General features: G+C 40.6%; 2 protein-coding genes across 3 annotated transcripts in view; both read left to right on the plus strand.

The window, feature by feature from the left end:
- Positions 1-2,142: 2,142 nt before the first annotated feature.
- Positions 2,143-12,631, plus strand: LOC102292892 (mortality factor 4-like protein 1). 2 transcript variants are annotated; one of them, XM_005930423.3, is made up of 12 exons: positions 2,143-2,357; positions 2,713-2,759; positions 2,854-2,921; positions 3,039-3,125; positions 4,461-4,541; positions 4,736-4,761; positions 4,973-5,061; positions 5,374-5,475; positions 5,918-6,006; positions 6,769-6,941; positions 9,279-9,363; positions 11,441-12,631. In XM_005930423.3, exons 1-12 carry the CDS (start codon positions 2,318-2,320, stop codon positions 11,523-11,525), a joined length of 972 nt encoding a protein of 323 aa, XP_005930485.1. In that variant the 5' UTR covers positions 2,143-2,317; the 3' UTR covers positions 11,526-12,631. The 2 variants fall into 2 exon arrangements, with proteins under 2 accessions (XP_005930485.1, XP_042080069.1); XM_042224135.1 differs by lacking the exons at positions 2,713-2,759; positions 2,854-2,921 and having other exon boundaries at positions 2,145-2,357.
- A 2,521-nt stretch (positions 12,632-15,152) lies between these two features.
- Positions 15,153-24,458, plus strand: part of uacab (uveal autoantigen with coiled-coil domains and ankyrin repeats b) — a 49,336-nt gene continuing 40,030 nt past the window's right edge. The window contains exon 1 of the mRNA XM_005930424.3: positions 15,153-15,373. Coding sequence (XP_005930486.1) covers positions 15,326-15,373 — 48 coding nt within the window. The 5' untranslated portion in view covers positions 15,153-15,325. The remainder of the gene's footprint in view (positions 15,374-24,458) is intronic.

Genomic DNA, 24,458 nt, shown 5'->3' on the forward strand with positions numbered 1-24,458 from the left:
AGAAAAAGTAGAATTGGGCTGAAAGATCTATCGCTTTATCACCTATTCAGGTTGTAAATCGTGTTTTAAAAAAGTAACTAAGTAACTAAGTAATTAATTACTTTTGAAAATAAGTAATCAGTAAAGTAACGGGATTACTTTTTGGGGGGAGTAATCGGTAATTAGTTACTGATTACTTTTTTCAAGTAACTTGACCAACACTGCTCCTAAAACGTCCCCCCTCCCTAAACAACTAAATGCCTTGTTGCCATATCATTTTTTTGATTGGTGACATGGTACATTTTTCGACCAATAGGAAAGGGAGGGGTTTTTTGGTTTTGTTTTTGCTCACAGGTGGAGAGCACTTTTGAGGTTTTCCTTACAAAACACCGTTTTTACTGTTTCTTCCTGCAGTAAATATAAACAACAATAGTATTCAGGAAGCACACAAGCACAAACACACAAGATATCATTGGAAAGGCCAGAATGTCCTCTACTGAGCACAACAGGACTTATTAGGATAGCTCAAATAAGTCAAAAATATATATAGACCATTAAAAAGGATAGGCTGGTTCTCAGGAAGAATTTTTGCTTCCAGGAGCCAGAACGGTTTGTCATTTTTAAAGTGTTCTTGGGCAACAGTCTGCCAAGATTTCTGAAGGTCTTTCAAAGTTTTTCTTTGGACATTGGCTGTTTTTCACTCGTTTTCAGTCCAGTCCTTGATCTGGACTATTTTCAGAGGAATGTTTTGTTTGTTAAGCTACTTGCAACTGGAAAGTCAGTAGCAACAGGTATTATGGAGTGATGAATCCAGATTTGAAACTTTTCTCATCATCAATATGTACGGATAAGTTCTGGAGAGAAGTACAACAGTGAGTGTCTACAGCCATCTGCAAAGGACGGCGGAGGCTGTGTAGTGGTTTAGGCCTGCATTTCAACCAGCAGTGTTTAGGAAGCTTTCCAAAATGATGGCATAATGAACACAGAAAAGTACCATGAGATTTCCATCTACTACTTGGAGATGGTGTGATTGGCAACAGCTTGTTCAGCATTATAATGATCCCCAAAACACTGCCAGTGCAGTCAAAGCATACCTGGATAGGTATGCCAATCAAGTTCAATCATGGATTGGCCTCCCCAGAGCTCGGACCTCAACATTATTGAAGCAGCGTGGGCTGATCTTAAATCATCAGAGAACAGAACAAAAGGCAGCCAGCATTGATAGAAGAAACTATTTAAAGAAACTTTAATGTAGCTTGATTAAGAAAGTTCAGGATTTGATAAAGAATACAGGTGGTCTTATCAAATATTGACTTTACTATATTTACATGTATCTTTGTCCATGTTTCAACAAATAATAGCACCTATTTGATAATTTACTAGTACACTGAAATGAGAGTGACTCAGGACTTTGGCGCAGTATTGTATTGCATGAACTTCCCTGACCTGCAAATGAAAACACTTAGAATTTGGCACATTTTATCCTTGCAATTAAAAATACATATATCTCATATGATGTTGTGATTACAGTGTGACAACTCAGAGTTCATGAGAAATATGTGGCCCAAAAATTGTTTGCCAGCCAGAAAAGGCTAAAAACTCCTGGCACGCTGAGGGCACAAAAATTTCATCCTTCTTCTGTCTGTTGCTTGACAGAAATATAACTACATTTACGATGTTTAGAATCTGTTGGTTTGTGGCTATATAAGACCAAAAAAATTAAAACTTGAAAACCTACAGCTGGTTGAAGCCAGCATGTGACTGGGTGAGCACTGCCCCTGATGATGTTTTGTGCTCATTTGAGGTAGGTGGCAATGCCCTCTAGGGATAGCAACTGGCAGCCAGTAATCTTTCCCTCTGTTTTTACCACTCCTTACATGGCATACAGTCTGGATACCACACTGGTAAGCATTAGAAATTATTCAACTGCAGCACCATAGAAAGAAATGAGCAGTCTCCCCTAATGACACCTTGAGAAATTTAAACGCTACTAATACTGAAGGGGCTGGGTTTTTCCTGCAGACAAATCACCTCTTGGATGTTAGTGGTGTGTGTGTGTGAGAGTAGTAGTAGTAGATATTTGCATATTTATGAATATGCAATCTTGAGTCTGCCTGAAAGTCAGAGAAAATCATTGTCTGTACGAGTTTGACGAGGAGCATATGAACACAGCACGCCCCCAGGGGCTTGACGGTGGTCAGGTGACCCGCAGCAGGCAGGCCATTCTCGGCTTCCCCTGGCTTTGGCTCCAATGTCGGAGGTGTTTGTGCCTGGAAGAAATGGACTCTGGCAATGCAAGAATTTAATCATTCAGAGGTCCGAACAGTTGACTCCGTGAATGGCGCCAAAACAGGACCCTAAACCGAAATTTCAAGAAGGTCGGTAGGGGGAAAAAAAGCACCGATGGTGCCCAGTTAGCGGCTGGAAGGGGGCGGGTTTGTTGTTGTTGTTCTTGCAGCTGCAGCTCGACGATAGTGATCCCTAGGGAAGGCGAAAGAGGCTTTATACAGCTCAGATATCAATGAAAACATAGCTTACGTTGACGTAACATCGCAATGAAGCGCATACAGTAAAGCTAGCTCAAGCTGGAGTCTTTACAGACGCTAACGGAAGGCTAACTGTTAGCTAGCTTTGCTGTTCATGCTCTGCGTTAGCGGCTCGTTTGATTACATTAGTTGTGGGTGTAATGAACATCATAACGTGCTTTTGACATTAGTTTTCCCCTCCTCGTAGGTGAAAGAGTCCTGTGCTTTCACGGGCCATTGCTCTATGAAGCAAAGGTTTGTCCCGATACTTTATGAGGGTCTTATTACTCATTTATTCCCAGTTAAAAATAAACTGATCCAAGGCCTGTGTGTTTTCTCGCTTTTACAGTGTGTCAAGATCAACGTAAAGGATAAGCAGATTAAATACTTCATTCATTACAGCGGATGGAACAAAAAGTGAGCAGTTTGAGTTGAATATAGGCTGACATTTCTCTCTGTGCGTCTATTTGGATAGGAATTATAACACTGTGATGACGTTTGAGAATCTGTGATGGGTTTTTTCTTCCTTTGCAGCTGGGATGAATGGGTTCCTGAAAGCAGAGTTCTCAAATATGTGGACAGCAACCTTGCCAAACAAAAAGAGCTTCAAAAGGCCAATCAGTGAGTTAACCTCTTCCCACACAGACATGACCAAGAAGTGTTTTTGTGAGTTTTTGGTTCTTCCTAATGTCCAGTCAGCTTTTTAGAGTTTCTGTCAAAGAAAAGCAGCGATAAGAAAAGTAGGGGGCCGTTTGTGCTCTGTTTTGTGCCTGACTGGATAAATTTAGAATTTGCAGCTTTTAGAGTTGACATTACACAATATGGTCTGCCCAATCACATCCAATTACAGATTCTTGGGAGGTAAAATAAATAAATAAATGCTATATCAATATATTGATCAGTATTTTTGTGTGGATACATACGTATATAATCAGATTTTCACTATACTGTTTTTGTGATATCTTAATGTTAAAATCAGCTTTATTGCGAGTTCCGTAGTATTTACAAGTCATTTTTGTTTTCCCGTGAACAAGAATGAATCAAAAATAAGATAAAATGGAGAGCTATAAGAATATGAGATGCATATGTTAAAATAAGTATGAAGTATCAAAGTATAAATATGAATTACACAAGCTATATTAAAGCTTACATACAGTTGTATAGTTGTTACTGTCAGTGTATATAAATATAGTGTGTACATGGATTCTTATGAAGCTTATTAGGATTATTCTAGTCTGTGTATGTTATGGTGCAAATGAGGAAACGTCAGTGTGAGACTGAATGTGTAGGTAGCACCAATATTGTTCTCTGTACACAAGAGCAGCAGAAAAGTCCTTTAAGTAAAGGCTGAACGTTCTTTATTCTGTTTTTCAGATATTTTCAGAAATCTCAGATATCATTAGATATGTGTTTTTGTGATTAACATGAACTTTACTGTCAGTTCTGCCATATGATATACATGATACGTAATATTAGACATATTTAACACATAAAGTTATGTTGATAGGGGAAAACGGCGGGGTGGTTTTTACTTTTCCAGAAGAGATTGTACAACTTATTGAGCAACGTGCCACGAGAACACTGTCTGACTCCACATCACACACCACTGTCTGCAAATGGAACAGAGTGTTTTGTAAACAGGCTACACAGCAGGTAGCTATGCATGTTAGCAGTTTTTTCAATGCCAGATGCCCTTGGTGATTTGTGTCTCCTCCCAGAATCGACCCAGGGATCTTTAACTTGTTTGTAAACTGCTACACTGTGAGGCCACTTTGGAAACAGTTAACTCAGTGCTGCAGACAGTGTATTTCTAAAATACCCCCCCACCCCCAATCAAACAGCAAGGCCGTGTCTGCATCACCACGGTGTGATACATCACTACAACTCAACTGTGGTCAGTAAAAGTAATTTAGATACATTTCTATAATTGTGCTCTCTCTTGATTTTTTTCTGCAGGGATCATTATGTTGAGGGAAAGATGAGAGGCTTAGCACCAAGCAAGAAGATTGCTGCTGTGCAGCAGAAAAATGTTGATCTGTGAGTGTCCAGCTTCTTTTCCCTCCTGTAATAATTCATTTAATAACTCAGTTCTTGTGATGCAACCTTGATGATATTATTTATTAAAGTGCTATATGCTTGCATGTAGTCAAAGCAATGAATTACATTAAGACAACTTGAGGTATATGTGTCACATCATAAGAACAATCATGATGTCTTTTTTTGCATTGTAGGAAAGTGAAAAAGGCAAAACAGAAGAGTAAGTCAAATATTTGTACAAAATATGTTTATTGAATTTTGTAGCTTTCTTCCAGAATATTTTTTGTTCTTATAGTAAAGATCTTTGGTGTTGTGGCTTCGTGAGGTTCAAGTACTGTTGTATTTATGGAGTCTGATGCGATCTGAGACTTATTAATAAACATATTCACCTTTTATTTCTGTGTATTATTTAAGCTGTCCTTTTCTTTTAGCCCCAGGGCCAGGTGAAGGTACCAGCAGCGGCGAGATGCCCCAGGGGCCACGAAAGAAGAGGGCTCGGGTTGATCCCACAGTGGAGAGTGTATGTATCATCATGTATTGGAACTGGACTTTTTATAAGAATAACAACTGAGCTTCTTTCTTGAGGTGTGAGCAGAATGAGGAAAATACTGAGATGTTGGGGGGGGGGGAAGGTCCACACTCAAGGCAGTACAAAACATCCTGGTCCTGTATCATTTCTTCAATAAGCTTGTGAAATTGTTCAAAGAGTCAGTTATTCCTGCATGAGTGAACCAGTCTACCCCGTGGGTGTAAAACCCACACTTGCTATCACAAATACACAAAAACTTTTAAAAGCAGCAAGGTCATATAGTGTGTGTGTGTGTGTATCCAGGAGGAGATGTTCACCAACCGTGTGGAAGTGAAGGTGAAGATCCCAGAGGAGTTGAAACCCTGGCTGGTGGATGACTGGGACCTCATTACCCGACAGAAACAGGTGAAAATAAAATCACAGCAGGTTTCACTTGTTTCCTTCATATTTATCCATATATTTATGGAAATGCGATGGCTAGAAATGTCAGGTTCTGGACCACTTGTGCTCGTTTGTCTCTGATTGCACAATGGATCCCAAAATCTTGGGTCAAACTGACCCACCCAATACGTGATATAGTGAAGCAACACTGCTAATGACAGCTGGACCTCTGGCTACCACTCACATCCTAAACGGCAGTTTCTAATGGACAGGTCTGAAGAGAGCGCTTCAGCCAGAATCACTATCTGGAGCATGCTCATTTGTTCTTCTCATTTCAAAGTCAGAACATGCACAGGATGCTCTGCAATGTAGGACTGAGAGTAAATGTTACAGTTGAGTTTGAAATGAGTTGATGTCTGGATGTTTTTATTGATGGAAATGCTTGTGTAACATTTCTGTTGCTTAGTTATTTCATCTGCCAGCTAAGAAGAATGTAGAGACCATCTTGGAGGACTATGCAAACTACAAGAAATCAAAAGGAAACTCGGACAATAAGTAAGAGTAAACATCCTGACGTTCTCAGAATAATGGAGGCGTGAGGAAGCACTGCTATCCTGTGATGAAAATGTTCAGCGGCACAGCATCTGTCAACCACATAAGACTTAAATTCCTTCCACTTTACAAATTTGCTTTTAGTAGAGATACTTGTAAACACTTACTAACACATATACCATTAGCTGAACTATATTTTTAAGGGCACAACACCACTGATCTCACTAAAACTGTAAGTTGTGTATTTTGTGCATTATAGCCTTCACAGTAAGTCAAACAGTGCTTTTAAACCACAGGAATTCTTTTAATTATTTTGGATACACGACTCAATTTTTTCCCTCTCTCAGAATTGTGGAAACTGGGCGCTAACTCATTTTTTAGGCTCTTTTTTAAAGCTTTTTTTTTAGGCATCCTTTATCTGAGTACTTCTTTAAATATCACAGCATGCTGCCTTTTTGCATCAAAATAAAAATACACCAGAATAAGTAAGTTTTTGTAGTCTTTTTTTTCTTTTTTTTAATAGTCTGTAGCCAGTTATTGGGGTGGCAGTTGCTGTTACCAGTCTTCTTATAATAGTACTTGTGTGCTTTCTCACATTTGCTGCATCACAGCGCAACAAAAACAACTTTGAGAAGAAGTAAGCCCAGTGATTTCTCTCATGCAACTGTTCAAAACTGTACTATTGACTGTTCTATAGAGAGCTGACCTCTGCTGTCTCCAGTTATCTCTCCAAATACGTGACTTTTCTCTTCTCCGTTCGCTTAGGGAATATGCTGTGAGTGAAGTGGTGGCAGGGATCCGGGAGTACTTCAACGTCATGCTGGGCACTCAGCTGCTTTACAAGTTTGAGAGGCCGCAGTACGCCGAGATCCTGGCCGAACACGCGGATGTGCCGATGTCTCAGGTGTATGGAGCACCGCACCTGCTGCGTCTGTTTGGTAGGAACACGTGAAACATAGACAGTGTATCCGGAAAGTGTTCACAGCATATCAATTGTTCCACATTTTGTGATGTTACAGCCTTTTTCCTAAATGGATTAAATTCATTTTCACCTCACAATTCTACACACAGTATCCCATATTGACAAAGTGAAAACAGTTTGCTTTAAAATTCTTGCAAATTTATTGAAAATATAACATTTGCACACGTTTTTACGTATTTGTTCAATACTTTTTTGAAGCACCTTTGGCAGGAGCTTCTCCCACTTTTCTTTGCTGAACCTCTCCATCAGGTTGGATGGAGAGGATCACTCCACAGCCATTTTCAGATCTCTAGGGGTGTTCAGCGGTGTGAAAGTCTGGGCTCTGGCTGGGCCACTCAAGGAAATCCAAGAATAAAGCCACTCTTTTGATATCTTGGCTGTGTGGTTATAGTCATTGTCCTGTTGGGAGATGAATGTTCTCAGTCACCTCCATGACTAAGGCTCTTCTTTCCCAATTGCTCAGGTTCGTCATGAGGCCAGTTCTAGAGATGAGGAAGGCCAATGTGCTCAGTGGAAGCTTCAGTGCTGCTTCAGTTTTTCTGTACCCTTCCCCAGACCTGTGCCTCAGTACAATCCCGTCTCCAAGGTCTACAGACACTTACTTGGACTTCATGGCTTAGTTTGTGCTCTGACATGACCTGCAACTATGAGACCTTATATCGACAGCTATGTTTCTTTCCAAATCATGTCCAGTGAACTGAGTTTACCACAGGTGGACATTCAAGCTGTAGAAACATCTGAACAGATGATCAGTGGAAACAGGATGCGGCTGAGCTCAGTTTTGAATGTCATGCAAGTTTGCAGACTGTTTTTTTTTTTTAACTTTGTCATTATTCAGTATTGAAAAAAAAAATGTAATCCATTTTGGAACAAGGTTGTAAAATGACAATGTGTGGAACAAGTGAAGGACTGTGAATACTTTCTGGATGCACTGTAAACTATATGAAGCGTAATCAAGTTCGCACTTGGTAACAAGAAAAAAACAGAAAAAAATCTTAAATAAATTTGGTCGCTGTTCCCTTCACAGATGCTTGTTTGGGCATCTCAGACTGTTTGTGTTCAAAAGTCCTGCTCCATGATGAAATGATAACTCTTCATTTTCATTTTAGAAAAAGGAGACAAAGTCACAGAGAGCCTAATGAATGTGCTAGGTAGAGTAAGTGAGAGCAAGATTGTGTTGCTGTAACAAGGCACGTCCCACTGTTAATTTCATTTACACTGAAAACCACAGGATGATACGGTTAAACTCCTCGTTGGCTTTTAACCTGGGAGGACAAAAACCTGGGGACACGGTGCACAACTCCATAAATGCTGAGCTAAAGGGAGAGAAAAAAGTGGTCTCACTCTACTGAAGACCTCTGTTTGGTCTCAGTGTCCTACCTGAAGACCCAGATCTCATTAGCAGTGATGCTCCTCCGCATGAACGTTGCTTCAAAGAAGTTGATTTTGCTCTCAGTGCAAGTTTAAATTGCAGTTGCCAGTCAGATCAGAACTTCCAAAGACAGAAAAATAGTAGGAATGCAGTACAAAGTGGCAAAATTTGAAGCTGGAAACATTTTTTTTGCTTTTCACGGGCACAAGGCCCATTAAAAGTATGTGTTCCTAATCATCATGCTTCTTTTTACATGTCGCAGCAGAATTTATATCTGCTCCTTTCAGTTCAGTTAATTCAATATTTCTGGTTCACCTTTTAAGCAGTTTTGTAAATTCATGGATGAAAGTGCTAAATAGGCTTACTCTCTAAGAGAAGTCCCAATGTAAAAGGATTGAAGTATTAGTTATTGTACACAAAATAGCTTTATGGCTACTTCAACTATGATGACTCATCTGGATTGTTAGACGTGACTGAAATTAGCTGAAATTTCATTTTATTATTTTTTCCTAACAGTCTGGAAAAATGTCAGAGGCCTCCACCTGTAAAACCATTCCTGTTTTGGGGGGTGTCTCATTGTTGCCCCTCTAGCTCACATGTTGATAATTTCATTCACACCAAAGCACCAGACAACCCCCTCTGCTACTGAACTAACCAGATTAAAATCCCACATTTAACTGACTTTATGCTATACTCTCATTACAACTTGGTCCTTATTCCCTGATTTTCTTTTAAGCAGTTTATTTAAAGTATTATTTATTTAGATGTTTGTAGCACCAGTCAGTTTATTTGAAAAGTAGGCTTCTCCCCTCTTTATGTCACAATTTTCGATTGTGGTGATGTTATAGAAATCTTACCTCAATCTCCAAATTTACCGTATGCAATGCTGCTCATACGCTGTATGTTGTCCTCCACCAACAGTTCGTATTGGAGCCATGCTGGCCTACACTCCCCTGGATGAGAAGAGTCTGGCTCTGTTGCTCAGTTACCTCCAAGATTTCCTCAAGTAAGCTTTTAACTCCCAGCACAACACCAGTCACTCCATGTCATGTTTGGCCGATTCTCAAATGTCATGTTGTATTCACATTCACATTAGTGCAGCCAGGCTTGTTGCAGTTCCTCAAAACATAAGCCATGAAATCGATTTTCTGCTCTGGAAAGTATTTTTCTTGAGACTAACCGTACACGTTGCAGCGCGTTATGACAGACTGAGGTACCGTGCCGTTCTTTGGGACTGAATCCAAATTGAAAATGGTCTCTTAGATCACTTGTGCGTGATGTTTAGTTGTTTTGATGTGTGAACAGCACTGCGGATACATCTACACTGACTGATACAGTGGTGACATAAAAATAACTTGCAGATAATGGTACGGTCTATATGGTTGGCCTCGGGCTGTGTGAGAGACATGATTGAGCGAGAAAGTAATTCTGAACTCTCCCCTCTTGAACAGACAAAGACCTGCAGGGCGGAGACACTCCTTTTTTATATATAGAAGTCTTTTCAGCTGAAGGACAGGAGTGTGACAGGATAAAGCACCCATGCACACCTAACCTGTAGGGCCATGACTTCATACCAAGGCGTGTTTCAGAATGGTGCTCTATGAGTGAAGTACAGCCAGGCAGGGGAAGAACACATTTGCAAACCGCTGTTGTAGTGCAGCAACATCCACTCTCTGGGCCTGTGTGTCATGGTTATCACAATGGAGGGAAGCAAGAATGATGAAATTTGGCAACTCCAGCCAAAGCTTATCTGAAAATTGGGTGCAAATCCACCCAGCCAATAAAATCGGGCCATTATTCGCTCCAGAGTTTTGTCATATCCCAAATGCCCTGCCATGGGGTTATAATGAGGCGCTTGGAAAATCGTTTCTCGGCAGCTTTTTGGCACCAGCACCTGGTTGTGTTCCTCCTCTGTGCGACTCACTCGATAATGCTTATACTTAGTCAATACAAAGTGTGTGTAGGTCAGCACTGTGTCAGGGCGCACCATGTGACCATCAGTTCTTATCACTTGGTCAATGGATAGCTTAGGGTGTCATCAACACACTGCTCTGATGGGAAATCTCTCATAGAGTGAATTGCAAGGCCTTCTTGTGAGGGCCCTGCCAGACGGCAGCATCGGACAACCCACAGATACTACATGCTCCTAAAGGTCGTGAATGCATCCCCACACACTACCTCAACAGGTTATTACAAGTGCCCACTCTTCCTCGGGCCAGCGAAATGCCTTTGTTTTGGCCTGAAAGATCTCCATTAATCAGAATCAGAAAGACTTTATTTATCCCCAAGGAGCAATTAAGATACAACAGAGCAGCATGACGTTGAAGATAAGGACAGGGCATAAACAGGCAATAAGAGTGAGATAGTAAATACACAGAATATACTGTATATTTTAAAATTACACAGTTTTAAAATTAAAGTGACTGAGGGGTCATTTCCCTTGCCCAGTGCAATGGAGGGAACCACAGGGGGCAGTGGGAGCAGTGGTGAACCAGCCGAAACCCCACCCTGACACCACACCCTGAGCCCACTGCTCCACCCCTCCCCTGCTGCTGAGCCACAAATCTCCCCCCTACACAAGTACATATGGAGGTTTTAATTTCTTAAATGCACCATCTTACTGCAGTTTCTTATCCTGACTGTTTTGCATAGAGAAGACGAAGGGTAGACAAAAATGCAGACACTGCTGTCATTTCCTATATAACTTGTAGACTTATTGAAGTAAAACACTGGTGATTTAGCTTTGAGCCTTCATCACCGATCCAAAGCGTAGTCATTTCCTTGATGCTTGGAAAGGTTTTTTTTTTTCTTTATAAGAATAAGAAAACATAAACATTCCCATTGAGTTCTCAATATGACTTTCCCATAAAGTTTTTTTTTCTGCCAGTTTGTTTACATACATATAAAATCAAACTAAACTCGACTTTTATTCAGAGTTGTAATTTGGCAGCAAAGCATCTGCCACAATCTAATCTTACTGTAACAGTCATTTTGTAAATGCCTGACGACTGCTGAACAACACACTCTGCACCAGGCGTTCCTGCTTCCCTCCTCACTGACAGTCAGTTGTTTGTTTCCTTCAGGTACCTGGTAAAGAATTCATCGACCCTTTTCAGTGCCAGCGACTATGAGGTCGCACCCCCAGAGTACCACCGCAAAGCTGTGTGAGAGCTCTCAGCAAACCTCTTTTCCTATTGAGACACCTCATCCCACTCTCCCAGACCACAACTGAAATATCCGTGACTACCCTTTGGATCGCAGTCTTTGGCGATATTTTTCACTTGAACTGATTTGCTTCCCCCGCCAGGGTCTCAGGAGCTCGTCACGGTTAAGAAGAAAAAAAAAAATTGTGAAACCTTTTTAACTGAGTCACTTTTCTTTTTCCCCCTTTTCCTTTTCATGTACCTTTTTTTTTTTCTTCATATAAAAGTGTGGTTCTTCATCGTCCGTTACCACAGAGCAGCTCTTCTGTGTTTTTTTGCATTCCAGCTGATAGATATTTGTTGCATGTGGGTATTTATTGGTGTTTCTTCGGCCAAATGAGGTGCAGTTTAATGCTGGTCCTCAGTCAGTGTTCAGCAGTTAATGTTTTTGTATCTGTATCTTGTGTATTTGTATCAGTTTGTAAAAAGAAAAAAATATATATATGTTTATACACAGTATCCAGCTCGTTTACTGTGCGTTCTTTTTCACATCAAGTAAATTATTTGGTTTTATCTCTCTCCTTTCAAGACACATCTTGCTGTAAATGTCGCTAATAATTAAAAGCAGCAGCAGGAAATGAAATTGAAAACAGAGAGCCATCCTCCTGCTAAGTTTTGGTTTAGTATTCACCTGACGAGACACAGGGTCAAAGTATCTTTCAATTACATGTGTTGACTGTTAAAGTGCACATCAGTTTTCAGTGTTAATCCTGCAAATGTAAAACATCCAAAATGCCTACAACCAGATTTTGACACCACATGACAGACTACAACATACATATCCCCACATCAGCATGGGAAAATTACCAAGGAATTATTAAACATGATCCAGTCATGGAGTCTGATTCCTATATATGTTGGTGTGTGTTTGTAATTTGAAATGACTTTTACTGGTCAGTAAATGGAGTTCTGTGGACTAAAAAATGTGCCCTGAAAAATGTTGTATGAGAGTTAGAGAAATATACATATCATAAACAGTGCTGTGCAGATGTCTTGAGCCACCCCTCATTTCTTTATATTTTGCTTTTTTACATTTTTTTTGGAGTGCCTTTGAACAATAGTTCTTCAGGGTTCTTGAAGGTCTTTTTTTATGCAGTGGCTGCTTTTTTACTCATGTTCAGTTCAGTCCTTGTACCTGGCCATTCTAAGAGATATGTTTGTTTCTTTAAGCATAGAGTCACTCAGTGTCAGGGGTGAACCAGTGCTGTCTACAGACAAAGAACCTATTTTAAAGTATTGTTAGATACTTTATAATGCACACTTGGGTGGACAAAAAAAACTTCAAGATATGAGTCTGTAAGTTGCTTTTACTTGTCTGCACAGAAACACAGGCACTTCAGGTCAGCGGAGCTGCGCTCTGCAGGCTGTCAGTGCACTAAACGAATCAGGGCCTCTATGACCAACTCTAAGGACGCCCAAGCTGCCCCAACCCTTCCCTGTGCGAGCTTCACTCATGGGAATCATACTTCAAACATATGTCCAGAATAATGAAGATGTAAATAAACGTTAACAATAAGTAACCCAATAAAATAAAATGATGCCCAGTATCTATGAAAATACATTCTTCTGTGTCCCAACATTCAATGAGTCCCACATTTACTAGCAGTCTGTCTTAAAAACACATCATTTTGTCCCATTTATTTTGTTGATTTTATGAAATAGTCCAAAAAATGCACAGTTTGACAGACACAAAATTGGATTTTTGCACCAACAAGGTGATTCTCAAAGAGCTATCAACCCAACACTTGGCAGTCTGTGCATGCTGTGCAGTGTGTCTTTAAAATATTTGCTGAACCCTCATCAGAAATGGTCTCAGTGGAAGGGTGGCTGTCAATAAGTTATTCTTAAGTAAGGGAAACGGGGAGAAAAGGCTGAGATATGTCAAAGTGGGTAAAAAATCCTCAGAATTGTACACTTCGGTCCTGAAGCACCGTTTTTGTCTGTACTACATTTAAAAGTTGCATCTGTATAAATTTTTGTGTTTAATTATAGTTGTACACAGCACATCTGGAGTCAGGATGGAACCACAGGAGCAGCGTGTTAGGGACACACTGCTTCCATTCCAAGGACTCTTGCAGGTTAATCCACCTATGATACTGATGACAAATACTGCATATAAACATGGATTAAACACTACCATTTTTTATCTGCGCATGAGCTGTGAATGCGGGCACACTGTGGGTGTGGCAGGTAAAAAAATTCATGACAGCGAGCAAATGCTGACACCATGACACCTGCCTCAGTCTGTGATTTGCAGTCAAACGTTTAATGCCAGGTCACTGCACGCGGGTGCGCACACACCCAAATGTGTGGATGAGAAATGCTCTCCAAGGAAACGTGGCTGTGGTAAGGGTGTTGCCATGGGGACGTAGACAAAGGAAGAGACACGCAGCATCAAAGTCTCGGTCTTATAAAGTCTTGGTAGCTTTAAGGACAGTGAAAAATACAATATGAGAGGAACACCAGGAAATCCTCTTGGGAATAATTCATGAGACCTGTTAATAGATGTTAACTGTTATTGAGTAGCATTGTAACAGTAAGCCTATATACCAGCTGTTATGTTAGTTTGCCTGTTTATTTACTGGCTGATTCACTTAATCACCCTGCTCTGGGTGACCACAAGAGGGCAGCCTTTTCCCTTCCCCCAATTTGCTATTGTTTTTCCCTCTTTGTAGATTTTACAGTTGAATGCACTTGATATATTTTTATGAGGCGAAATAAAGGGAGAGAGAAAAGAAGCATAAAACAGACTGTAAACTGAAGACAGCAGGGAGCCGTCTGCTAATTGAACACCTTATACTGACTATATTTGGATACATACCCTCACTGTTTAATAATTTAATATTTAATCAGTCAACCATTGTAAACTTTGGCCTAAGAAAGCAATTTTCTTGTGACACACATTTGATATTATATTAACTCAGTCGTGTATCTAAAAAAACCTTTAACATAAAAGAGTCGTTTAAAGACTCTTCAGAGCATTCCAATTCCAAACATTCCTATTCCAAATAATGGCAAAATAACAGCTTGTAGAGGAAAATCGATTTCATCACTGGTGTTGCACTTGCAAAAAAACAAAAACAAAAGAAAAAAAACTCTTACAAATGCTTTATGCTTTTGTTGTTGCTGTTTTCCTTTTTTCTTTGCAAGGTATAAAGTTACCAACCCTTCAAATAGGCTCATACGCGGGTAAACTGGTGAAATCTGTGAGGTGTTTAAGTGCACATTTCGATACAATACGTTGGACTTTGACATGAGGGCAATGACAGGTAAACGCACAGTTATTATTAAAATATGTTTCGGGGCACTCTGGGGAGGAGGGGGGATTAGAGGATATCGTGACGTTTAAACAGCAGATAGTTGTTTTTGTTTTTTAAATTCAGTTTACATCGATGTTTACAGGTAACTGTTTGTAGGTGTTTCATTCTTCAGGTAATCCTGACGTCACGCCGGGTTCTGTCCCAGGACGACTCCAACTATTCCCAGCGGCCACTCTCCAAGGAAGTCCCGCCCTCCGCAACTGCCCATTGGATTAAAGGTGAACAGAACGCGGTTGGTTTGGTTTGATTGGCTCACAGGTTGTCAGTCGCAGTGCGACGGGAGTTTCGGGAGTTTGAGGTTAGGCGTCAGGTGAAACCTGCTCTGTGAGGAAAACGGCGCAGATTAAACGTACTTTGCGACTACCTTCAGCATTGCTTTTGCACTTTTTAATGAACTTGTCCAGTGCGGGAAAAGTTTAACACCGGAGACCAACAACTTTAAAAGATGAAGAGCCTCAAGTATCGATTGAAAAAGCACGAAGTTACCATAACAGTAAGTTGATCGTTTGTTTTCTCGGTTTTGCTCATTTTCCCCGTTTCCCACCACTGGAGCGGTCAGCTGTGAGTTCATGGACGGCGCTGGGACCCGACGCTATGTTGTACCTCCGCGGGTTGCTGTCTGTAACCCTCGCCTCTCTGTCTTAGCGACCACGCTAACCGCGGTCATGTTCCCACGGTGGCTGCCCGCGCGCTCCCCTGGAAAATAGACACCCCGCCAGCACGTTCAAGCACCTGCACACACACGCGCGCGCGCAAGCGGAGGTCGTGGCCTGCTCGACACAGATTATTATACTGCAGATTTAGGCCAGGTTCAGATTGTTATAACCTGGCCTAAATCTGCTGAGCTGTGCTCTTGTTGTTGTTGTTGTTGTTGTTGTTGTTGACAAAGCGCGCTCTGGAAGAAAGCACCACAAATCAATACCACAAAGTGTCTGTTCTGCTGTTTTTTTTTTTGTTTTATCACAGGGGACATTTGTGGTCCGTAAAAAAACCAAAAAAAAAACCAAAACAAAAAAACGCTGTCGTGCACTTTGACCCACCTTTCATTTCTGTCTTGTGAACACACTGAGAGCTTTTAAATTATGTTTGTTTTTTGGTTGTTTAAATGCACCAGTGTGTTCTCTTTACCAGCCTACAGCTACTGAAACCATGTCCGTGAAACTTTTCTGTAGATCTTTTTAAGATAAAGTCTGTAATCGTCTTCAGGATCCCGCTTGAACAAGGATTTAGTGTGGTGGTGAACTGCTTGTGTTTCTAATATTTTGTCCATCGTATTTGGATCAACATGAATGGTAGACATATTTGGAGACTGGAGCTTGGTGTTCCCCATTCAATGCTTACATAATGTAAAAGCAGGAAAAACAATGGTGCCTGTTTTATGTTTATTTTGTTTAACAAAAGCAGCGCATTATTATTTTTATTAATACACGATTAATTATTACAGAGCAGCAGACCTTCAAACTTGAGGACAGGTGGGCCTGAGTTGTTTACCGTGAAGTACGGCATGACATACATGACAAAGTTGGAATTGATTGGGTGGAATTGATTCTTCACAATCCAGCGATGACGTATGAACTTTGCTGAATAGACAGCCATCACAATTCTGCACAGTTCAGCATGCAGTGGGTGTCTGGCACTGCACTCTGTTTTCGGCTCCCAGCAATTACCATGAGAAAGGCACAAAGCCAGAGGAGCTGTGTGTGGTAAACTATCCGGCCCCCATTGAAATAAAAGGAGAGAGGGAGCGAAGAGAAGAGAAGCCTTTCGAGATTGAAATGGTATTGTATGTGTATTGACGGCTGTCTCACCCCCTCTGACAGAGGTAGAGACACCCTTTAAAAAAAAAAAAAGAAGCATGAAAACCAAAAAAGCTTGCAGACTTTATGTTCCACTTGTTTCAAAGCACCCTGAGGAAAAGCTCGATGTGGGCTGTGTTGAGGAAACAGATGTGACATTTACACTGGGCTAAAATTCCCGTTGCATTCCTCTATGAAGGCAGAAGAGGAAATATTAGCACACCTACAGATAAAAGGTGTGTTTAAAAAAAACTCAACAAAACAAAACATGGGTAATAATTTAAAATGTTTAACAAACCTGTTCTGCTTCAGGTAAGATCTTTGTGCTTGCACTGGTAAACAAACACATAGAAGAAGTATGTCATCACCACCTGTTGCACTTTGAAATTTGTGAAACGCAAATCAACCAGTCAATCACTCACTGAGGCATTAAGGTGAACGGCATTAAGTGCTAAACGTTTTAGATGTGTGCCTCGCTCACTGGCTCACAATGAGGTGAACTTGCTTGCTCTTTCTGGGTAGCGTGACTAATCATTAAGAAATACATGCACATTTTTCAAGTAGGAGAGGCAATCATGGGGGTGGGGGGTATTGAAACTGTAACTCAATCCTGGCCAAAGAAAACAAATCCATGGAGGAAACTCCATCTTTCCCCACTCCTTTTGTAACTGTATCAGTTGTGCTCCCTGTTGTTGAAATTCAGAGAAAAAAGGTTTTGTTTTTTAACAAAGAAGCCATAAGCATCATATTTAGTGTCATTACCGTTGTCTTCCACAGTTGCCTGCTTATTGGCTAATCAGGTTTTCCTGTCACGCATTACCAAGAACTTATTTCAGCTGAGGAATGCTGACTATGTTACCAAACAAAGCTGAAAACTTAGTATCCAAGTTTCAAAATGCCATGGCATTCCCTTAATACCAGCTGTAGATTAAAGACAGGATGAAGTCTGTTGGTTTGGCTCACGGTTGCAAAAGGCAAGCCTCCAGTTTCAGTTATTCTTTTGTGTAGAGGCCTATTCTTCTGTGGAGAAGCGTGATTAACTACAAGGCTTCGTACGACAAGCATTGTCATGTTTAAATGTCATGATCATGTGATGGAAAGAAGCGACACAAGATTGTTTTTTCTGTCTGACAGTATGGGGCTGTACCTGTTCCACTCAGTTTAGCTGCTGATATTTTCTGAATGGTGAAGTTCACATGTAATCATTGTCTGTTCCTAAAAGATATTCCTTTGTGGAAAATAATATTGGGTTATGAAAAGCAGATCCCCATAAAAATAAAAATAAATATAAAGCAAAAAGAAAATGTGCCTAGGAATGTCCTCAGCAAGATTCCGATCAGCATTCCTCAAACATCTTAGATAACCACATACTCGGATTGCAAAAAAAAAAAAAAGTGATATCTGTTTGTTTCAGGAGATATCGGTGTGCTTTCAGAGCCGAGGCTACAGAGGTATGAGCAGAAAGTTATAACTCAGCAGGGTAACCAGAGAAAAATGATTTCCTGGTTAGATTTGAGATTTGGCTGCACTGTCGCAGTATCTGCTTGTTGTCACAGTAAACATCCATCGTGTCAGCTGGATTTTGTGTGTTCAGTACAGCCTGTGAAACTGAAATCACTGAGATGCACAAATGATTTGGTTATCAGAGAAGGAGACACTAAACCTGTCAGACATCAGTTTGAGTGCCTTGATGATAGAAAGTCTTTCTAATGCAGATTCATCCATGAGAGCCTTGTAAGACCAGGATGAGCAAAGCAAAACTGAGGTTTGGATTTTTTTTTTTCCTAGAGATGTGGCTGTTAGAACCAGCTAAAATGTTCTGTGTTACTTGCCTATAGTTGTTTAATTCATTAGGGCTGCACGATTTTGCATAAAATGAGAATCACGATTTTTTGGCTTAGAATTGAGATCACGATTCTCTCACGATTTTCTTTTCCAGTATAATATATTGCACTTATTAACTGCACATCAACTTCGTAACAGTTGAGACTGAACATAAAAACAATAAATAAACATAAAAACAACAAATGTCTCACGTTTTGTTGTTGCCGCAAAATGTTGTACTGCTTGAAATTCCGTCTCCACCGTTGCTCGACACTGCGTGTATAGAGCAGGTAGTGCAACAATAGAAAAATAGTTGCGGGACGGCACTGTGTAGCGTTTGTCTAGGGTGTTGATCATTTTCCTAAATCCCTCGTTTTGCACAGTGTTGATGGGAGCCATATCTTTGGTCAGGTGATAAGTGATAGCCTCCGTAATTTCTTTGTGCCTGCGGGAGTTCGACGTATAGGGAAGCGCTGTATAAGGTTCCCGTTATTGATGTTTGGGTGGTTGACCGGGACGGATTTTCTCCTGTCACTTTCTCGTCATCCCTGACGTGCTCTCCGTTGTTTTTTCCCTGCTAATTTTAGCATCACACGGCACAGCTTCTGTATCACGTGGTATAAGGCTCCGCCCTTGTCATTTGTTGAGCAGGAAGAGTGAGCGCTTGTTTTCATGCAGATTACGTCCCGGATCAAAATGCGGTACAATCGTCGTCGTCTTTTTTTTAAAAAAATCGTTGTCATTTGGAAATAGATCGCACATAAGTATGAATTGAGATCGCGATTTTCTAACGCATTAATCGTGCAGCCCTATAATTCATTGTATTGTTGTGGCAGACACCCCTCCTGGTCAGTTCTTGAGAAAGGCTTCTTTTCATTGGCCTCTGTTAAATCCACAATCAAATTTAGGGACCTTCTCCTCACAAGGTTTTGAATAATTAGGCCCCATCTTATCTAAAAGATTTCGTAGTACCATATCACCCGAATAGAGCACGTCGCTCTCAGAGTGCAGGCTTACTTGAAGCTCCTAGGGTATTTAAAGGTAGGATTGAAGGCAGAGCCTTCAGCTTTCAGGCCCCTCTTCTGTGGAACCAGCTCCCAGCTTGGATTAAGGAGACAGACACCCTCTCTACTTTTCAGATCAGGCTTAAAACTTTTCTTTCTTAAAGCATAAATTTACAGCTGGATCAGGTGACCCTGAATCCTCCCATAGTTACGCTGCAATGATACACTGAGTATTCCTTACTCACCTTTTTCCACTCTCTCTGTTTATACATTACTCTGCATGTAATCATTAGTTATTGTTAATCTCTTACACACTTCCTGCTTTACTGAGGCCTAAAGCCAGATCTGTACCTCTGTCAGATCTCCTGTGGATGGTGGCATGTTGGGGCACCTACCTGTAAACAGCAGATATACAGGATACAAGGCTGTGGTATATGAGTGGCTAAAAATCACTGCAAAATAGAGTTTCCGGGAGAAAATGCAGTGTGTAATAATAAAAAATGCAGCTTCACTTAGTTTTCCTTGTGATATGTGGTGAAATGTGGCTGCCCTACTGTATTGGGTAGGCATGGCATTGTTTTGCAATGTCAAACAAATCAAATAAAACATGTCTGCTACTGTTGCATGATTGTCGGTTATGCTACCACTGAGCGATGACATCAGTGCTTAAAGATGCTCATCTACGTTGTCCTAAGCCGTCATTATACACCTGCACCTACATCATGTGTCCATGATCCAATATCATTAAAAGTCTGCTGAGCCCATCGTAACGTTTAGTGTAAGGATAGGAGAAGGAAAGGTCAGGAAATGAAATGGTCCAAGGTCTATATGTTAACATAGTAACACAACATGTAGACGTTGTAATAGATTATAAGAAGTGTGAGTGGGCTGACGTCCAGGTGAAGGACTGCGTCTTTTTCTCTAGCTTTCATTTCACTCGTAGGAAGCAAAGTATTTTGCTTGATGTTAAGAAAACTTAGACAAGTTTCAGATGTCTGTATCTGTATGTTGTTCAAATTCAGTCTGTTCCCTGACAGTACAATTTTTCAACACATGAAATTTTATATCTGTGTTTTGTTCTGCTCTATCGTCCATCTGTCTTCTATGACTGCTTAGTATTTTCTACATGACGTTCGCTTGAATTGTGACTTATTTGTCGGTGAAATCAGAGGAACAGTAAAACTCAAGTTATTGTCTAAAAGTTACAAAGTTCAGCTAGGCAGACTTTAAGTTCTAGCATATGATACATTATATGGTTATGTTTTTGCTTTTGCACTTGTTTTTCATCATTATAATATCACCTATAGGTCTGGGTGATTACTTGGGTTTTGGACCCAGATCACTTCGCAAGGCTCCTGACTACGGTAGCCGTAATGCTCCAACAATCCATCAAGCCATGTGGCGTTGTAGCTTACCAAAGTTGTACTAAAACATTTTTGACAGATTTCTGCGCGCCATGTACCACATAAAATCGGTTCGAGGTCAGTAAACACAACCAGAATTCATACATAAGGCACACTGTCGATTTTTGAGAAAATTAAAGGATTTTGCGCCTTGTAGTGTGGAAAATATGTTATACAGAAGAATAGAATATATCGCGATATATATTGTTACCGCACATGCTTCAAGTTATACCTCCATATGGATTTTAGGCCATATCGCCCAGCCCTATGAAAAACATAGATCCAGTTTATGACCTGGTGATGGCCCGATAAGTATGTGTTTAGATTATTGTCTCATTGCTTCACTTGTGGTTTTCGGCACGTAGCTGGAGGCTGTATGTTTTGTGAGTTACAGGACTCACGTTGAATTCTTATGACATGACTGCAACTGTAAAAATGCCTCTGGTTAGTTAGCACTAAAGGTATTTTTATCACCAATAAATTTTATGGTGGTGAATGGCAGTCACTCTGCAGCTCGCTGTAGGTCAGTGTTCATGGTCACTGTAGTTTTTTTTCTTTTCTATTTTTTTCTGGCAGTTTTGTTTTTGGATGGTTTTTGCATTGTGTACGAGCCATATTTAAAACATGAAGAGGGAAGCTCAGACCTGTTAGTTTAATGACTGATCATGAAGACCCCATTAGCCTCCTGACAGGTTGAACACTAATGAGAAGCTTCCTTTAGGCAAATTTGTAGCAGCACACTGTAATGAAAGGGTATTTGCTGCTTTTCTAGTATAACCAGCGTTGTTCTTGGGCTTTGATTATGTTAAGGATTTCAGCAGCAAGTGTGACTGAACGCGTAAAGCTTATTTATTAAATCTGTATCTGACTTTAACATTAATCTTGATGTTTAAAGGTTTTTTTTTCATTCACAATGATATGAATTTGTGTCCCAACTTTTTATTGTTATATTCATAAATCCCTCTTTAAAAAAAACAAAACCTATCAACTTTTATATTCTCAGAGTTCAGGTTTTTGAGCTTGGGAATGAATTTAATTGTTAAGAGAAATTAGTAGTAACATAGTACTCCATATTTCCTGGCACCCTGATCACACGCAGATTTTTTTTCTCTCTTCCCAGGGCTTGCATGTTCAATAATGGTGAAATGTAGGATCCTCCCTTACCCTTTAAGTAGTGTTATTTTACAAAATAGAGAGCGGGATTGGGAGGTGTTGTCGATGGCAAAAGTACTGTGGGACAGAGGAGGCACATGCAGCAGGAATGTTTTGTTGGGAAGTTGAAACGACTCTGGTTTCAAAGTTGTTTTTAACAAAAGGAGGGTGTGGATGGGAGAAGGGAACGTGATGGTTCCAAACCTTTAGGCAGTGATCGCTATCAGCTTCTTTAGATGTTTCTCTGCTCAGGGATAAAAATGGTGATTGTGATAAAGTCTCACAATGAGCTCGGTGCAGATTTGACTTTCCTGCTTCTTTGTTTCGAGGCTTTGTTTGAAATTTCTTTCTTTTTTTCTTTTTCTTTTTTTGGAAGGTCAGTTAGGTGATAACAAAGGTTTTGTATATTTTATTGTGTAGTTAAAGAAATCAGTGTTACGTGCTTGCTTTGCTGGACTGCAACACTGTCTATCTCACTGAGTGACAAAGGCCTTAAATACATTAAGAAAACTACAAATTTGGCTAAAAAAAATAAAAATAACAATAAAATAAATTGAGAGTACGCTTTTTTCTTTTTTTTTTTTTTAACAGCCACGCACTTTTCGTGCAGCTCAAGCCAGGGTGACTAAAGGAAAGCCTTGAGTCAACATGATCTATTAAAGAGCTGTCTTAATAAAACCCTCGTGGTTTCAAAGATGCTGTGGAAGGATTATTTGTTACCCGCAGCTGCTTTTAAGTCTAGGCACTTATCTTAGTATCTTGGTACTGACCTTTTCAGAAATGGTACCGGCTAATTACTCATTAGAATTGAGCCTGTGTGAAACCAAATTTGCTCTTTTTTTCCCACCTGCCTGGTGTCACATGCTGAGGTTTGTCAAGCCTGCGGTTACTGTCACTCCTTGGCGATCTCTGTAAAGATCTGCTGCTGTGTTTTTACCCTCTGCAGAGTGCATTGCGGGGCATTGAGGGAAGTGAAGTATATTCTGTCTGCAAGTGCGTGTTTTGTCTGGCTGTGCCTCGGTCTGCAAGGCAGGACAAATAAACAGAGAATTTATAACATGCCTGTCACTAAGCCAGGTCCAGCTTTTTAGTACATATTAGACTTTGTTCACGTAGAGACAAAATGCTTGCTGAAACAGAACCCTGCTTTTCTAAACGGCTTTGTTAGAGGAAGATGAGATGTCTGTTTATTTGTACTGATAAACTGTTGCCTTTGTGGGGAGCTTGTATGTTTTACAGCCTCCTAAACCCCCCAGGAATTTCTTTCTACCCACTGAGCGTTCTTAAACTACCTACTTATGAAGCTCCTTTATCAAGTTTAGGCTGCAACTTGGAGACACCCAGCAGGCGTTCTTAACCTCTGCTGGAGGGGGCGAGATTTGATTAAAATCCTCTTTTCCACCCTGCTTAATTTTCACAGTGTGTGTGGTGTTTACTTTTTGGGGTTCAGTTTGGATGGACTAAGTGTTTCATTTGAGCTAATCCTTGGTCAGACTGTAAGGCTGTTTAAATCTCATGAGGAGCGCCTGTCTGACTAAATGCCGTGTATGCTTGCCTGTTAGATAGCAGGCTTTGCTTCATTATGAAGCTCTCATACCAGTAATCAGGACCTAGTGTTTTGTTGTTTTTAATTTTCCATTTTGCTATAGCTGTGTGCGGTTGGAATAGTGCTGTGCTGGGTAATTTATTCAGACATGCTGCCTCTTAGTATTATTTTATGAGGAATATTTATGTACCAGTGCACAAGACATCAAAGCCCCGTCTTATTCCCCCATTAACAGTAATAGTAATTGACTGCGTTGACCAAAGGAGACAAACTGTGAAACAGACTCATCGCATGTTTGCTTTAGGCTGGATGTTGTATCGGCTGTATAGTCAGTGGCAACACAGTGATCTGTTGTTTCAGGATTAACGTCTGGCTCCATAAGAGCGGCTGTGAGGTCATCCCAACAGTGTTACCCATCGGCGTTCCCATGCTGTGCTCCCTCCCACTGCTTACATGGAGCAGAGAGCTCATCCTGTATTGCATCAACCAGGGAACATAAATTTGTTTCTGGTGGTTAAGTGCATGTGTCTTTTTATTGTTGTTGTTGTACTATGTTTGTCATGTGTGAGCTTTGCATTCAGTCGGTTTGTTTATGTGTAACATGAACTGTGAGTGTGTGTCAGGGCAGTGATGGGGAGGTTGGCATGTGAGAAGGGGCTTAGTTTATTGACTGACTTTGGGTGGGCTTCAGCTGACGTCAGAATGTACGTGTACACACACACACACACACACACACACACACACACACACACACTCACTCAATCAGTCATGCTGAGCAACAGAGGGACAAAGATTCTGCTGATGAAGGACAAACTGCTGTTCAGCAGCACGGACTAAGCCCTATCAAGCTGTG

The sequence above is a fragment of the Haplochromis burtoni genome, unplaced genomic scaffold (assembly GCF_018398535.1).
Source record: "Haplochromis burtoni strain Fernald_Lab_line unplaced genomic scaffold, NCSU_Asbu1 Contig_129, whole genome shotgun sequence".
NCBI classification, from domain to species: domain Eukaryota; kingdom Metazoa; phylum Chordata; class Actinopteri; order Cichliformes; family Cichlidae; genus Haplochromis; species Haplochromis burtoni.